Source organism: Solanum pennellii, chromosome 7, assembly GCF_001406875.1.
Source record: "Solanum pennellii chromosome 7, SPENNV200".
Lineage (NCBI taxonomy): Eukaryota > Viridiplantae > Streptophyta > Magnoliopsida > Solanales > Solanaceae > Solanum > Solanum pennellii.
Genome location: NC_028643.1, coordinates 67,928,969 through 67,946,630, shown reverse-complemented (window position 1 = coordinate 67,946,630; position 17,662 = coordinate 67,928,969). Strand labels below are relative to the sequence as shown.

At 33.6% G+C, this 17,662-nt stretch overlaps 2 protein-coding genes across 4 annotated transcripts; one reads left to right on the top strand and one right to left on the bottom strand.

The window, feature by feature from the left end:
• Positions 1 to 479: 479 nt before the first annotated feature.
• On the top strand, positions 480 to 8,946 carry LOC107026092 (heat shock 70 kDa protein 17). Its single transcript, XM_015226945.2, has 13 exons — positions 480 to 1,558; positions 3,016 to 3,175; positions 4,136 to 4,381; positions 4,490 to 4,626; positions 4,703 to 5,039; positions 5,195 to 5,356; positions 5,860 to 5,931; positions 6,002 to 6,102; positions 6,197 to 6,266; positions 7,097 to 7,153; positions 7,260 to 7,321; positions 8,178 to 8,250; positions 8,382 to 8,946. Exons 1-13 carry the CDS (start codon positions 558 to 560, stop codon positions 8,574 to 8,576), a joined length of 2,673 nt encoding a protein of 890 aa, XP_015082431.1. The 5' UTR covers positions 480 to 557; the 3' UTR covers positions 8,577 to 8,946.
• A 903-nt stretch (positions 8,947 to 9,849) lies between these two features.
• Positions 9,850 to 14,023, bottom strand: LOC107024221 (UDP-arabinose 4-epimerase 1-like). Of its 3 annotated transcripts, XM_015225156.2 has the most exons (12): positions 13,875 to 14,022; positions 13,141 to 13,215; positions 12,969 to 13,019; positions 12,483 to 12,607; positions 12,234 to 12,347; positions 12,041 to 12,148; positions 11,819 to 11,910; positions 11,398 to 11,539; positions 11,124 to 11,218; positions 10,732 to 10,861; positions 10,477 to 10,621; positions 9,850 to 10,374 (listed from the first exon to the last, which is right to left on the bottom strand). In XM_015225156.2, the coding sequence occupies exons 4-12, from the start codon at positions 12,603 to 12,605 to the stop codon at positions 10,157 to 10,159; spliced, it is 1,167 nt and encodes a 388-aa protein (XP_015080642.1). In that variant the 5' UTR covers positions 12,606 to 12,607; positions 12,969 to 13,019; positions 13,141 to 13,215; positions 13,875 to 14,022; the 3' UTR covers positions 9,850 to 10,156. The 3 variants fall into 3 exon arrangements, with proteins under 3 accessions (XP_015080642.1, XP_015080641.1, XP_027774557.1); XM_015225155.2 differs by lacking the exon at positions 13,141 to 13,215; XM_027918756.1 differs by lacking the exons at positions 12,969 to 13,019; positions 13,141 to 13,215 and having other exon boundaries at positions 13,875 to 14,023.
• Positions 14,024 to 17,662: the final 3,639 nt, after the last annotated feature.

Here is a 17,662-nt window from a genome sequence, read left to right as displayed (position 1 = left end):
AACTCTTAGAAATTGATATTGAATGCATATATACATGATATGTAAACATAAACACAAAAGGAGAGGAACGAGATAAAGAGTGATCGAGTAAAAGATAACATATCTCAATCTTCACATTTTAAATATAATAACTCGAATAAAAATATGTAATTTTTGAAACTATCTATTAAGCCATATACCAGTGCCTTGCATGAAATTTGCTCTTAATATTTGGGATATTTACAGTTTTATCAAACTAAAATCCACAAACTTGTGATAATTTTACCCGACAAACTTTTGCAAATTTGTCCCCAGAAAAAAAAATTATTTAAATTGGGAACTCGCCAGAAACTTCAAAATTCTACACGCCAACAGCAAAAACCAACACACCCGGCGTCACATATCACGCCACGTGTACATTATTCCACATGTCAAATCCTTATTGGTCAGTAGATGCACTTTCCACCTGTAGCCCCAACGGTATATATACCCTACACTTTCTCCTGCTGCTGAAATTTCGTCGTCCCAATTTTTGAATTTTCACCGGAGATCTTTGTCCGATTAACTCAGATTTTCCGATGCCGGCGAAGAATATGTTGTTCCATATAGGGATATTCCTATCCTTGTTTTTGCTAAATCCGATTCCATCTCAATCTGCAGTTTCTAGCATAGATCTGGGATCAGAATGGTTCAAAGTCGCCGTGGTTAACCTAAAACCCGGACAACCTCCAATCTCTATAGCGATTAACGAAATGTCCAAACGGAAAACTCCCTCACTCGTCGCATTTCATTCCGGAAGTCGCCTCATCGGTGAAGAAGCTTCTGGAATCGTCGCTCGTTATCCAAACAAGGTCTATTCTCATCTCCGTGATCTAATATCAAAACCCTTTTCCCACGTTTCCAAAACCCTAGAATCTCTTTACCTGACTTACGACATTTCTCCCGAGGAATCGCGGAATGTGGCGGTTTTTAAAACTGAAAATGGTAATTTTACGGCGGAGGAGTTGGTAGCGATGTTGTTCAAGTATGCTCTTGGATTGGCGGAAGCTCATACGAGGGGAACACCGGTGAAAGATGCTGTGGTGACTGTGCCTCCGTATATGGGAGTAGCGGAAAGGAAAGGGCTGCTTGTTGCTGCGGAATTGGCTGGTATTAATGTGTTGGCGCTTGTGAATGAACATTCTGGTGCAGCGTTGCAGTATGGGATTGATAAAGATTTTTCTAATGGTTCAAGGCATGTGATTTTCTATGATATGGGTGCGGGTAGTACATATGCTGCCTTGGTGTATTTCTCTGCTTATAACACTAAGGAGTTTGGGAAGACTGTATCAGCTAACCAATTTCAGGTCAAGGATGTTAGATGGAATGCGGAACTGGGAGGAGAACATATGGAACTAAGATTGGTGGAGCACTTTGCAGATGAGTTCAATAAACAGGTAGGAAATGGGGTTGACATTAGGAAGTCTCCAAAGGCAATGGCAAAGTTGAAGAAGCAAGTCAAAAGAACAAAGGAAATTCTTAGTGCAAACACAGCAGCTCCAATTTCAGTTGAATCTATTTATGATGATCGGGATTTTAGGTAAGTTTATTGTCGCTTGATTTTTATCCACATGCTTTCTTGTTTTCTTGTAGTTCATCAATTAATTGGTAGTTTTAGTTCTGAAATTTATCTTTAGCTCTGCTATGTTCTGTTAATAAGTGAATGATTTCACCTTATCCAGAGAAAGAAGATCAGAATAATCCTGTCTACTATATGTAAGGCTTGGGGAAACTTTATGCTGATTCTGGGTGAAGACTTAGTTCTGTATACCCAAAAGCTATGCTAATTCATGTTTTGCTTGTGATGAACACTACAAGAGATTTGAGTCCATGTGCTTGACATGGGATGAAGCGACTTTTCAAAGGAATATGCTCTTGCTGTAACTGCTTCTTTAAAACTTAAGCATTACTGTTGCAATTTCTTTTCTTTTTTTCAGCTTTTCACTAAATTTAGGGTACATTTGAGAAGTGCATGTACCCTGAGATGGATTATTAATCGGCACATAGGGGCCAGGACTTTTGGCACCTTAACCACTGTAGCTTGCCAGAGATATGACCAGGCTAGGTCTAATATCAACTTTGCCTAAGCAAGAAAAATTGGTCAAAGAAATCTCTTGCTTAGATAGAAGTGTAACCCTATATGGTTACACTCACTCTCCCCTTAACCCCAAATCAGTGAATTAGCACTTTGTGCATGAAGTAAGCCTCATTAAATTGACATCGATCCAATTCCTGGGATAGGGTTTGGTCAAACACTTCTGCTGCCATGTTATTTCTCAAGCTGATCTTGCTATGGGAGGATTACTCTAAAGCAACTTTACTTGATTTTACATTGTTTGGTCCCTGTGATTCTTTCTATTTTGTTTACTTTTTCAGAACTTTTGGTTACTCAAATTTAACATGATATGCAAGTAATAATGATTAACACATGTAGTTGAGGTGAAGGATCAACTGTTCAGCTTATGAGAGAGTAAAGAATTTGAATAGGCGAACAAAATAATGAAGAAAATGTTTCTATTCTTATATAAAATCAAAATGGCATATGTGAAAGGTGAAATAGGGCTTGAGGGCGAGGTTTAGTTGAAAGTTGATGCTCTTGCATTCTCTCTTATTCTGTGCTGTATAACTTATGTGATTAATTTAAAACTGATTCTATGGGGAAATACATCAAACTGGAGTGCTCTGTAAATTGTTTGTTTCTCGTTTGTGTTTCCCCATGTTTGCATGTCTTTCTTCATATTTTTAGTTAATATGACAACAGATTATGTTTATTTCTAGTTGACATGATCAAATGCAATTCCGTCTTTGATAAGAAAGTTCTACCCCCATGAATAGTGTTTCTATGTAATACATATAGGAGTACGCTTCCTCTTTTGTGTGACTATGTGTATGCCCTGGCATGCTTACACATCTGGAAGAGGCGGAAGAGTGATATTCAGCTAGTATTTTTCACTTGTTTTACATTTATTCGCTCATCAGGAATTTATTTTGTCACAGGAGCTCAATAACCCGTGAAAAGTTTGAAGAGTTATGTGCCGATTTGTGGGAAAAAGCTCTTGTACCATTAAAGGAAGTTCTTACTCATTCTGGTTTGAAAATTGAAGATATTTATGCAGTGGAGTTGATTGGAGGTGCCACTAGGGTGCCAAAATTGCAGGTCTGAGTCACTGCTCTTTTCTTAACAAAGTTAAGGTCTAACCACAGTAAAAATATACATATTTGCAGTTGTCATATACTTGTAAACACAAGGTAATTGTTTGGTTGCTTATGATTTACATATATGCGGGTTGAAAATGGGCGGGTTGGGTCAAATTTAGGCGGGTTGAAAATGGGCAAACATAAAATGGGTAATAATTCGACCCACCCATATTTGATATGGGTAAAAGTTGATTGGAGAAGATTTTTTAGTCTTTTTTAGATGAAAAATGTTGAATGTGCTTCATTTAGTTTTATTGTATCATAAAAAGAATTCAATATAAAATAAATTTATGTAATAACAAGATGAAAATATTTTTAATTTCGTAAATGAATATTTGCATTTTATGACTAAAACATGCTTAATGATCTTAAAGCAATGTCAATTTTAATACATGATTTGCTTATTTTATACTATTATTGATTATTCAATATAAAATTAAATAAATAAATGTATGATAATTAAGAAAAGAAATGTACATTTGAATTACATATTTTTGGAGTGTCAAAGACTTCACCTTTTCAATTATAAAGAAGAATAGTTAGTTCTATAGAATAACATAAAAAGGAAGAGAAGTTACACTATTTAGAGTGATATTATGAATTTTGAGTGAATTAAAGTTAGAAGCTTAACCCATTTGACTAATTCATATATTACCCGTATTTTACCCATGTGAAAAATCACTCACCCAACCCGTTAAAATATGGGCGGGTTAGGCGGGTCATCAAAATATGAGCTCATTTTTCCGGCACTAATTACATATAATTAGGATAAAATAAATATTTTCTTGTTGGTTGGTGGAGTTTCTTGCAGTCGAGTCAATGTCGATTTCGACATCATTGCTTGTAACATGATCGATTAAGGAGTTGTGAGAACACTGATTGTTTTCTTGAAAATAAAATTTACATTCCTTGCTTGCAGGCTAAGCTACAGGAATTTCTTGGAAGGAAAGAACTGGACAGACACTTGGACTCCGATGAAGCAATTGCACTTGGGGCCTCATTGCATGCTGCTAATATAAGTGATGGAATCAAATTGAATCGTAAACTGGGAATGATTGATGGTTCTCCATATGGATATGTGATTGAAGTAGATGGTGCGGATCTTCCTAAAGATGAAAGCACGAAACAGTTGACCATACCACGTATGAAGAAACTGCCTAGCAAGGTATATCAGAATTTTGTTTTGTTTGTATATTGTTGGTGAACAATAGGCTATCAAAGAACATACTTAACACATGACAGTTCTATGTCCGATTGCGTGACTGATCTGCAGATGTTCAGATCTATTGTTCACAAGAAGGATTTTGAAGTTTCACTAGCGTATGAAAGCGATGACTTCTTGCCACCTGGAACTACTTCACGTACATTTGCTCAGTATGCAGTGTCAGGTCTTACTGATGCTAGCGAAAAGTAAGAATCACTGATATCTGTATCAGATGGTGTTTGGTGATCTATTATTCTGAGCTTTGTGCTTTTCTTTTTTTAGGTATGCATCACGGAATCTTTCTGCCCCAGTCAAGGCTAATTTACATTTCTCACTTAGTAGAAGTGGAATATTTTCATTAGATCGAGCAGATGCTGTTATTGAAATAACTGAATGGGTCGAAGTTCCAGTAAAGAATCTGACAGTGGACAACTCGACCTCTGCTTCTGCAAACACATCAACTGAAAGTGGCCCCAGCACTACAGAGGAAAGCGATGAAAAGTTGAACCCAGACATTGTTAATAGTAACACCTCTGATTCTGGTGCAAATGATTCTAGCACCATAAGTCCCGTTACAGAGAAGAAGCTGAAGAAACGGACCTTCCGAGTTCCACTTAAGGTCTTCTAAACCTATCCATTTGCAGGGGAATCTATTTTGCATCCCCTTCTTTATCGATTTCCATTACGTGCCAGGGAAAAATGTTATTTTAGAAATATCGTAGTGTTATGATGTTTTTAACCAGTCTTATCCTTGAGACTTCTTTGTTCATGTAGATTGATGAGAAGACTGCTGGGCCAGGAGCACCTCTTTCAAAAGAATCTTTTAGTGAAGCTAAAAGCAAATTGGAAGCACTGGACGAAAAAGATGAAGAAAGAAGAAGAACAGCTGAATTGAAGAATAGCTTGGAAGGATACATATATGATACGAGAGACAAGGTTCGAGGGCTTATATCTCTAACTCTTGCTCATGCCTGTGATTATGTAGTTACCTGATCTGTTCAGCTCTGTAAACTTGAATGCCTTGTCTGTATTCTTGATTTTCTCATTTTTCGTTCCAGTTGCATACACTTGTTCAATTTGTTAATATGTGTTTTTCCTCTAGCTTAGAGTAACGGCTTTGCAGCTAGACAAATCTTTCTTGCAATAGTTTTTAAGCACATACCCATGCTTCAAGATTCTCCTGAAACATCATTTTGTTATACTGATGCTTACACAGATGCAGAACTTACTCTGTTGCTCAGGTGATATTGTTTCCTAGATGTTGTAACCTTGTGATCACTGTTAGCTTCTTGATCTCTTTTTCTTCTTGTAATGCACTTCATATCATTTAGCTTCCAGTGGCATCACTGTTTTGCACCAACATTTTTATTCGCTGATTGATCACATGGAACTGATTAATTGATCACTTTTTTTTAATGGTGAATGTGCTCATGTACCAGCTTGAATCTGGAGATTTTGTGACAATATCAACCAGTCAAGAGCGCCAGTCCTTTATTCAGAAACTTGATGAGGTTTGCATATTTCCTTTTTTCCATGTTTTGTCATGTGTTTATCTTAAATATACTAAATGGAGTTTTTCAGGTACAAGAATGGTTGTACACAGATGGTGAAGATGCTTCTGCCAAGCAGTTTCAAGAACATTTAGATAAGTTGAAAGCTATTGGGGATCCCATATTTTTCAGGTCTGCTCCTAGTATCAACTGCACACAAAGGCTAAAGTGTAGTTACCTTTTGTACATGGTTCGGTAGTTATGCTGAATGTAATTTTTAATGCAGACATAAAGAACTTACTGCACGCCCTGCTGCATCTGATCATGCTCGCAAATACCTTAATGAAGTGCAACAGGTAGGAAGTTTAATTTCTTGTTCCCGTAACACTCTTCTGCTCTGTTTGGTCAAACTCTCTGCATCATGAAGTGCAGAATGTTAGTTTGAAAGAGCGTCTTATTTGTGTTATGGTGGTATCTATAGATAGGTGGACAATAAATAGGACTCCCTCCGTGTCAATTCGTTTGTCTTGCGTTAGATCTGTTTCAAAAAGAATGTTTTTCTTTATTCAGTTACTCTTTACACCCAATATCATACATGGCATATTTAAGACCACAAATTCATAGGGCGTTTTGGTACGTTACACATTTAGTTTAAGACCACCAAATTCTAAATTTTTCTTTATTTTCTCAAACTCCGTGCTGAGTCAAACTAAGACAAGCAAATTGAAACAGAGGGAGTATCTGTTTTTTTTTTTTTTTTTAAGGAAATGGTGAAATTAGTATGTTTAAGAAAAACTACTAGTTTGCACCAGCACGGCGAACTGTAAGTCGGTAGTGAAGTTCTTCAAGCGAAGATGTGGGAATATAAGCTGTATGTTTTGAGGCACTGTTTGAGGTGATAATTCCCATGGGTATTTTCTAGCTTTGAAGTGCAGAAGGCATATTGATGAAATTGATATTAACCTGCATCTGTATTTTAGAGATTTCACATTTGGTACCATAACAGTCATTGTGGCATTAGTAGAAGATTCAACTACACTGTTGATGTTGAACTTATTAACTGGCTTCCTTTGCAATAATCCTTCTGTGATTTTCAAAGCTTGTTAGCCAGCTAGGGAAGTTTTGTATCTTTTATTGCCTTTGACCCTTGCAGTTAACCTTTTATTTCTTTCTTGGATACCTTCAGATTGTGCGTGGATGGGAAACCAACAAATCGTGGCTTCCTAAGGGAAAAATAGATGAGGTACTCTTTTCAGTTGTTGTGCATATTTCTGATTTGATAAATAGAAGCTAAGGCATCTCTTCTTTATGTTCGTACTGGGGAAGTTTTAAAAGGGTCATGTTTGCAGGTTCTAAATGAATCTGAGAAAGTGAAGAATTGGTTAAATCAGAAGGAGGCTGAACAGAAAAAGTAAGTTCTTTTTCTTTCTCATTTCTCTTACCTGTTTCCTATTTTCATATGGTCATTTGTGCGTTCACTTTCCATGTTATTGCCTCTCCCCTTTTTCTTTTCGTACTTACTCTGTTTGTTTCCACTGCCGCTTTTAATTTAAGCAGTCAACATAGCAAGTTGTTTCCTGTTGGAACATCTTGTTCAATAAATTATTGAGCCATTGAACTCCCGAAAGTGATCTTGACTGATATATCATCTGTAAAGAATAAATCTAGTGGATACGTGTGTGTGTGTTGAAGCATATACACTTTGATTTGAACATTTGCAAATTGTATATACACGTGTTTGTGTATTCTTATTTGTTTCTGTATTTCGTTCAACCGAATTAGGAGGGAGAAAGGTGGAACTTTGTAGTTTTTTCATTTAACATTTGCCCTATTCATTTGGGACCTTAGAATGAAAGATATATGGAGAGACTAGAAAAACGAAGAAAATAGGTGTTCTAAGATGTTGCCCCCTGGGAATTTTGTTCAGTGACAAGGACCCATCACATGCCGTGTGCGTTAGCTGTAGGGTGCGATGTGGCTAGAGCTGTTATACCTACAATTTCTGGTGACAAAATAATACTTTGCTGGCTGGTTCTCCACCCCCCCATCCATAATAGTATTACCTAGAATTTCTGTATAATATTATTGGGTCATGGGTATAAAATTATTTCCCATATATCCTAGTGTCTGGCTTGCAAGTTTGAGAAAGTCCACTCTACTCTATAAATGTTATTTTAAGAAAATTTTTGTTCTGTTTTTGAAACTGAAAATATTGCTACCACCTTTTTATTCTCATACACTGTGTTACATCTTTTCTTTTCCTACAGCACTCCTGGATCCGACAAGCCTGCATTTACTTCTGAAGAAGTATATGTAAAGGTTTTTGATCTTCAAGACAAGGTGCGTGATCTAAATCTTCGTTAATTTGGTCTTGTGATAGAGTTGAACAAGAAATTGGTAGTCAACTCATTCCAGATATGAAGCTTTATCTTTCAGTGCTTGATCGTCACTCTCTCTTTTTCATGGATCAGGTTAACAAGGTAAATAAAATACCAAAGCCAAAGCCTAAGGTTGAGAAGCCTTTGAAAAATGAAACTGAAAACAGCAAGGAGAAAGCAGACACTACCAAATCCTCTTCTGAGGAGGGTCCCTCCCAGAAAGAAGAAACAGCTTCAGAGGCAGAGAAGCCATCTGCAGATGAAAAGTCGGATCATGATGAGTTATGATTATCATCCTACAACGATACATCGAAGGCTAGATATATGCAAATTACCAAGAGGAAGAGACAGAAACTTAATTGTAGAGTATATACTGAGTGAACCCATCTTTTCCATAGGATGCTTTTTCTTGCCATGCTTTGGAAGTCCTCACTCTCCGGGCAGTCTCGGGTTCAAATAGTACATGCTATGGGTTGTTACACTTGATCAGCATTCTCTGTAGCACTAAGTTAATGTAGAACATTGAGAACATATTCATGCGCCATTTTGGCTGCAGAATAGAATTTTGTTAGGCTTTGAATACACTCCTGCCCTTAAATTACATATTTCTAATTTCTGTGAATCTATACAGGCAACAATGAATGTGCTTTGTTACTGACTTACTGAGCTTCCCTTTGGTTGCCCCTTTTACGACAGAGAGCTCAACGTTGGATATGCTGGGCTTGCGAGCTTTGCACTACAATTTAACTGCTCTCATTTCGTCGGTGAAGTATCTCATTTCACAAAATTGGAAGAAATCTCTCGTGTTTAAGAGATGAGAATGGAAGGTCTAAGGGATACATACTTTTTCTTAGCCTGTGTGTAGATGATCCATAAGTAGACAATTAGGGAAGGCAATGGGGCGGGGCGGATGTGGGGTGTTGCAGGTTAAGGCTATGCGGGGTGGGGCTGGTTTAAGGATGTAGTGGATTCTTCTAGTTCTAATTTTTTATTTGTTATAAGAGTAATAGAGTATTATTTATGAAAGCATTTAACATAGTAAATGAAAGTGATTTACTAAAAAATAATTCAATTTCTTACGTGTTTTCTTGTAAAAAATAAAATATTAAATTAATACAATTTATTGAAAAATGAATTTATTTTAGTATCAAAGTTAACTAGAAACACAAAATGTTAAAAAAGATATGTGGGGTGGCTTCACATGTAGAGCGTCTATGCGGGGTTTGGGACAGGTTGAAAATGAAAAAAAATGTTATGCGGGGCAGGGCGGATTAAAAATTTTTGCGGGTTAAGCTCAACCCTCCCCCACCCCCGAAAACAAACTACAAATCTTTCTGGTTCTGGAAAGGGATGAGAGAGAATGTAGTTTGTTGAAGGCTCATACATAATTAGTTAGAATCACCCTTGTTTATATATATTGATATAGACTTGATGTGATGCTCTCTTCTCTCACCTGTAAACCATTGGAAGCACCGCAACAGACATCTTCAAAAGAACTGATCGAAGATATTTTATAGAAGGCAGAGTTTTTTAAGAAACAATTTAAAAACAAAACGAAAAATGGCATAGAATCAACTGTGAATATATTCATTTCCCCAGCAACAATTTTGTTGTCACTTTGTTATCCAATATTGTAATACACTTGAGAATTAAAATGCCTACTAATGAACAAGAATATGTAAAGCCAGGCTAGAATTATTTGTTGGTGGTATACATCTAACAAACTGTAAAAGCTATAAATAACAAAATGAGATTTTGATATCTGATATTGACAAGGAGTTGTGAGAATTGGCAAGAAACCAGTCCTGTTTTCCTCGACTACGCGTTAAGGTTCTTTGTAGAACCTGGTTAGCAAAACTGCACTTATTTTAGTTGTAACCATTTCTGTGTACCTTTTGCCATCTCCATGCTATTGCTAAACTCTCCTCCAGTGAATATCTCGCGATCCAGTTCAGTTCACGTCTAATTTTAGAAGGATCACTGTAGACTTCAGCGTAGTCTCCTGGACGTCTACTAAGGTAATCAATCTTTATGTCAACTCCTGTTGCCTTTTTACAAGCTTCCACAAATTGTTTCACTGAACTACCTGTAATATATTGAATGATGAGTAGTCGATCATCAAAATCACTTCTCTCGTAGAGCTATACAACAAAACATAGTTTATGAGTAGTAGAAAGTAACCATGCACCTTTTCCAGTCCCGACATTGTAGATGCCAACTTTGCTTGGTTTAGCATGCTCGAGAGCTTTAACATGAGCGTCAATCAGGTCAGTCACATCAATGTAGTCTCTTACACAAGTGCCATCAGGTGTGGTGTAATCTACTCCTCTTATCTGCAGTCACCATATAAGAGTAAAGATTTTAGTTTTACGTTACGTTTAGACATAAACAAGCTGCCTGTTTTTGAAATGCAACATCCAGCAATTCAATTATTGAAGCTTACCTTCAATCCTGGAATTATGCCCCTGGCTGCATCAAAACAAGCACCAGATATCCGACCTTGCTCACGTAATTCTGGGGGCGGAGCTTCTCCTAACCTTCCTTCAGGATCCGAGCCAATCACATTGAAGTACCTGATTATGGTAGAACAGCAGATACTACTATTGAGAAATGTAAATGTACAAAGAGATGAAATAGACCTAGGAGAAATACTATTACTTATCACATGAATTATTTTAGCATTATTATGAATGGTGCTCGAACATTGCTCAATTTGGTGAACCAAAACCATTCCTATAGTGATAATGCGTTTAATTCAATCACCGAAAGGCACTTCATTGCTAAGGATCAGCTGATTGTACCTTTACAAGATAACGAACGAGTTAAATCACAAACCTTAAAATCATGACAGCCATATCTGAAGTCTTTGAGAAGTCCAATATGATATCTTCAGCCATTTTCTTTGCTTTTCCATATGGATTTATTGGGGACTGTTTGTACTCACAGTTAAACAGTAGAATCAGTTAACTAAAATAAACAAAATTCCAAATATCGGTAGATGTAGAAATGTCTAATGGAATAAACTCTTGTTCCACTACGGCGTAGACTGCCAATGAAACATCAATATAACTATGAAGTTTGTGACGAAGTAAATAATAGTGTTACTGACTTGTGGAGTCACTTCCGTAATAGGCATTTTCTCAGGCTCTCCATATGTTGCACAAGTACTTGAATAGATTAGTGTCTTTACACCGTGTGCTGCCATTGCCTTAACTAGAAGCAGAGTATTTGATGTTATGTTATGATAATACCTGCAAAGTATTCAAAGAGTATTACAAGACAGACAAAAGGCGGAAACAAAGGGGATAAAAAATTTCAATCTCTTACATAGGAATACGTAAATATAAGAAGAGCTCGAAAACAAGGAATAATTTGGGGAAAAAAGTTTTATTATGACTTGTGCATTTAGTTGTAAGCTAGGATCAACAATTTTGTTTTAAATCATAAAGTTATCATTCTCAGGTAGCTAGAAGATGCATCGAACTGAATGACCAATCAACAGAGTTTGAGGTTCATAATTCGAGAAGTACCTAAGCGGTTCTTGAGTACTTTCACCAACATATGCAACAGCTGCAAAATGCATCACAGCATCAAATGCATTTTGTGAAAAGATTTTGTTAACCTGAGGTGTTGTTAAGGATCAAAGTCATGGCGATAATTGAAGCAATATGAAAAACGCTACAGAGAGACTACAAGTGGAGATAGGTCGTGAAGCTAAAACACGAAAGAAGAAAAGAAATTATCTAGGATACAGCAGCAGCATCTCCCAAATCAGCATAAATAAACTGAAGTCGCCCTGGTTCTGGGAAAAGTTCCTGGAGAACTTTTACCGAGCCCATATTTCCACGGGAAAGATTGTCCTATCAGAAAAAAAAACAATGGTTAAAACAAGCGTCCAAAACATGATTTTCCTGAACTGAGTTTGAAATGAAAAGGGGGGCATACCACTATAGTTACACGATACGAATCCTTTAGGAGACGAAGGGACGCATGAGAACCAATGAAGCCAGCACCTCCCGTGACTAACACATGAGTTACACCTGGTTCGTGTTGAGAGAACTGAAAATAACAAATTTAGATTGCCCATTACCGACAGATTCTTAAAACACACATTGTAAGTTTGGACTATAAAATAGTTGTCTATACTGAAGTAAATACTGTAAGACATGATCTAATTATCAGTCGGACAATCACCTTGACAGAGGTACTAAAACTCGATGAATTTCTGAAGATAAACAAACAAATCGCAGCAATGCCAGCAAGCAAGAGCAGTCTCCTAGAAGTGCTGCTCCGTCTCTTCAACTCCACAAAATCCATTTCTGAAAATTAAATGCAAATATCTTTAGTTAATGATGTTTCAATTCATTTCTCCGATGTACATTTTAAGTTCTTCAGCATTTCACCGCGTGACAATTTCAAAGATACTCAGAAATTCTAGCTGATCGAAACTTAATTAAGAGTCTTATAACAGCATTATCATGCAGCTACCGGATCTGATGCTAAATTTTTTGAGTCCAAACATCAAATAAATTCCTTCCTGAGAATCCATAAGATATTGAACGCCACCGAATTCCATCCATCAAAACATCCCATATATATAATCCTAACTACTAAAAAAAGATCATCAACCTCATGAACAGGATCTACATAAATACATTCAGTTGCACCGGAAGGACATACCTCAAGGGGCACCAATCTCCCCTGGCAATGATCTATCTGCGCAAAACCGACCTATGGATAGAAAGAAAGATGCACGAAAGGAAAAGTCAATAGGTGATGAGCTAAGAGGGGCAAGGCGGTTCATCCGAACCCTCTTCTCTAGAAAATTACACCAGTCAAAGTTATATTTTACGTATATACAGTAGACAATGAATCCCCTTAGCTTTTCTTCTCTATAATCTGACACCACTTATTGAAAATCCTTACTCTGCCACAGAAAGTCGAACATACTTTTATTGCCAAATTAGGATCAACTATGATACAATTAAAGCTAGTATTTGTTTTCCTTTTCCAAAAAGGGAGATATCTAATCAGACAACAATATCATATCCAATAAAATCTCACTAAGTGGGGTTTGAAAAGGATAAAGTGTACTTAGACCTTTACCACCAGCTCGTGGAGGTATAGAGAGTGTTTCCGAAAGACCCTCGACTCAACAGAGATATATAATCCAAATATTCAATGCAAGCACACCACTTCATAAAAGCACCTAACTCCAACCTAAAAAACTCTCATATATTATCTAAAAATACAAAGAATTTGCACTCTGGAAAAGATCATGATGCAGAACATGAACATAAAATAAAAATACAATCTTTTTAATTAATCAGAAATTGATTTAAACAACACAAAACAATGCACATATTTCCATAACAAAGAAACAAAGCTTTTACCAACAGATTAATTAAATAAAATCCAGAAACAAACAAAAAAAAAACTTTTGCAATAAGAACCAAGAATTCACCAAACAAGTTATATTAAAAAAAAATTCATCACCAAAAATTTGTAACCATGTAAAAATCACATGCAAAATCTAATCAAGATAATCAACAATAAAAAGAAAGAAACAAAATTAAGGTAATTTACCTGAAAGCAAAGAGGAAAAGGAAGAGAATTTGTCCTTAAGCCAAAACTGCTGCAATGTTATGTTATGTGTAATTAAAATTTTTTTTATTATTAATGTTATAAAAGCAAAGGAAAGAAATTTAGTGCATATAAAGACAGAGAAGAAGAAGTCAAATAAAATTTAAATTTAGATAATCTAAAAATATATTGCAGTGGAAGAAAAGTGGACCATGTTCTTCACACTAATTAAGCAGCCACAAAACTATTTAATAAATAATTAAATTGTGTTACACTTCACCTAATTAAAAGTCCTTTTTTACCATTAATTGATGATTCTCCTTTTTTTTCTGCTAATAACTCTGTGAAAAGTGTCCTGGTCTATAGGGGACTCTATCTATCTATCTGTGTGAGAGAAGGAAAAATGTCATTTTCTTATTTGTTGGACTTTTCTTTTTATACATTTCATGGAATTCCTTTAATAATAACATTATTATTTTTATTTTTATTTTTATATATATATATATATATAGGGGTTGTTATATGTTCTATACTTAATTTGCGAGTTAGGTAGATATTAAATTTTGCATAGGTAAGTAATGTATTTGCTATTAGTCAGGAAACAAATTATTCACTATAAAATTAATACAATATTTAATTTTTGTTATGGGGGATTTTGTTTTTATGTAAGATAGAATGTAGAATAAGTAATATTTACATAATTGATACTTGCATAAATTAATATTTTATTTGTCTTATTTTATAATTTATATGATATAGTTTGACTTGACATAATATTTAAGGAAAAAAAGAAGTATTTTAAAATTTATGATTTAAAAAAGTTTTTAAATATTTGTGTAACAGTAAATTATTTTATTAAGAGTAAAAGGATAATTTTAAAATTAAATTAATTTTTATTATTATAAGGTACATTCTTTTTTGGAAAGACAGAAAATAATATCATACATATAGATTACCTTATACAAATTGATTCCTAAATATATAGCTAAGCATTTTCTTCATTTTAATTTTTTAATTTTATTTTTAACTTGATACGAAGTTTAAGCAAATAAATAAGACTTTTGAATTATGTGGTTATATGCTAAAAATATATCAAATATATTAAAATATCTTCTAATTTTATTACCTTAAATATGTCACAAAATAAAAAGTTAAAATTAAAGAGTTACGAAAAAAAAAGATATTTTTTTAAAAACAATCAAAAAAGAAAATCATGACAAATAAATTAAAACAATAAAAGTATATATATTAGAGGTTAGAAATTATTTTTGACAAGCTATCAAATATGTAATATCACTATTATAAAAAAAAATAAAGTAATCAAAATTTCAGACTCCCAATTTCAACACAAAATCATATATATGGAAATGTCCTAGGAGAAGTAGTAGTTAGATTTAAACGGATTAAATTGAGCAAATTTTTGGAGAGAGAGGGAACACCATGTTTTAAATAAGTTTAATCTTTTCTGGAAGATTTGTGCTTTTAGTCTATCAAATATAGATAAATTTTGATTCATCATTTTGATATTTTACTAAACATATAATTTTTCTTTTATTTTATTTAAACTATCGTTTTAGCTCTTTGTACACTTATTAAAAAAATAGATAAATACAATATGTAAATTACCAAATACATACTTTATCTATCCTTTTAAGAAGGATTGAACAAGTATGCATTTTAATTGACTAACAATTAGATGTGCTTAATAATATAGACTACATTAAAAATGATTCTTACCAATAATTAGTATATATATATATATATATATATATATATATATTTTGCTAAGAACTCTCATTTTAATCAGTGAATTTTGTGACATTCAAATAAAATACTCTCTTAAAATTCAATATTCGAGTAGGCTGTCAAAGTTGACTATTCATATATAGAAATTTTGATAAATAATTTGTTGATGGAAACAAATATTCTTAATCAGTTGATATGACTTATAACCTATCTCTTCTTGCAGGGTTAGGCTGACATTTTGCAGTAATCCCTCCGTCCGAAATTGTTTGTTATATTGTGTTTATCGAAAGTTAATTTAATTAATTTATAATGGTAAATTAGATTACATTAATTCGATATTTTAAACAAAAAAAATTAGATATTTTAAAACATTATAAAAAGTACAATAAATTACAATTTTTTTGCATATTAATTATGATGAAAAAATACATCTTAAAATGTTAGTCAAAGTCTTTATAGTTTAACTCTAAAAATGGAAATCATACCAAACAATACCGGACGGAGAGAGTATCAAGTTGGTATAATTGTGTAAAATAAAGAAAAAAAATTGACATGTAAACCATTTCAAATTTCAACTACTTAATATATTAAATTAAATTAAATATGACAGAAACTGATGAACTATAAAAAAAAAAAAGTTTATAAATTTGAAATTTGAGTTGTTTCAAATTATTGAGTTCTACTTGTACACCTTCAATAAATCTTTTACTATAAATTTAAAATTTGAACTAAAATTAATGCATATCACACATTAACTCCACGCTCGATCTCTAGGGAAAAATCTATTTACAAGGACCTAATAATTTGTTATGTCTATAAATGCATAGATCCCTCGATAAATTAAATATCCTCCACTTTTTAATTTTAGGTGATTTTTTTCGTTGTCTTCATGAAGAAAAATCTTTTTATCTATGTATTTAATATTAATAATTTAACTTTAACTTTTCAATTTTTATTGTTAATAAAATAACTTGTAACAATAAATATCTTTATGACTTATTTTATATCACAATTTTTTTGAAATTTTTTTTCTAGAAAAGTATGATTCAAATGGATGAACTGTCAACAGATAATTTATATAAAATTTGTTTTAATGGTCAACACTTGTCAATAAATTAAAAGAAATACTATAATCAGTGAAAATGATATTATAGGGAGATAATTTGTTATAGTAAAAAACTATGTCTATAGCCCAACCTAACCTAAAATAAGTAGTACAATAGTAATTTTCTTCCACTTGGAAGCATTTTCTCTTATAGATAAAAATTAAAGATTTGATTGCTTCTAATTCATCTTAGCTGTATGTCACTTGTATCATACATAAAAAAATAAAAATTGAGAACATTAAGAAACGTGCAATCTTGACCAATAAGCATCATGCATGATAGTTACTCTAAAACTACTCCCTCTATCCATTGACAGACGCATTTGGACGTAAAGTTTAAGAAATATAGAAATATTATGTAATGTTTCAAAATTATTTTTAAAAAAATATATTTTTGTAAATTTTTTGTCTATTAAATGGGAGTTAACATGAATAAAATATTTGTAGCGTCATTTATTAAATAAGAAAGTATGCGTTTTTTTTTAAATTGATTAGAAAAAAACATGCGCCATAAATTAAGATGGAGAAAGTAATATTTAGTTATTAGTGTTGGTCAAGTGAACCATTTCTAAGAATTTTAATATGAAAAAAGAAAACTATTGGTGATAATTTTCTCTTGCTGCACTATGGGAAGCTTTATGGGAAGCTTTGAGTCAACACAACTTAAGATGATCAAAAGTTTAAAGCTGGCTGGAAATTAGAAAATTGATATTTGATATCGTGTGTGGATTTTGTATAAAGTACTTTAAAGTAAGCTACCTTAAAGATCAAAATACCAAGCAAAGGGTAAAAAAATGAAAACAAAAACAATACTAATAATTAAAATTATCATATATATATATATATATATATATATATATATATATTGAACCTATTCATCGGTCTGTACACGCAGGGGTGAAGCAAATATGACTTAGGGATTAAGGCAAAAAATTAAACT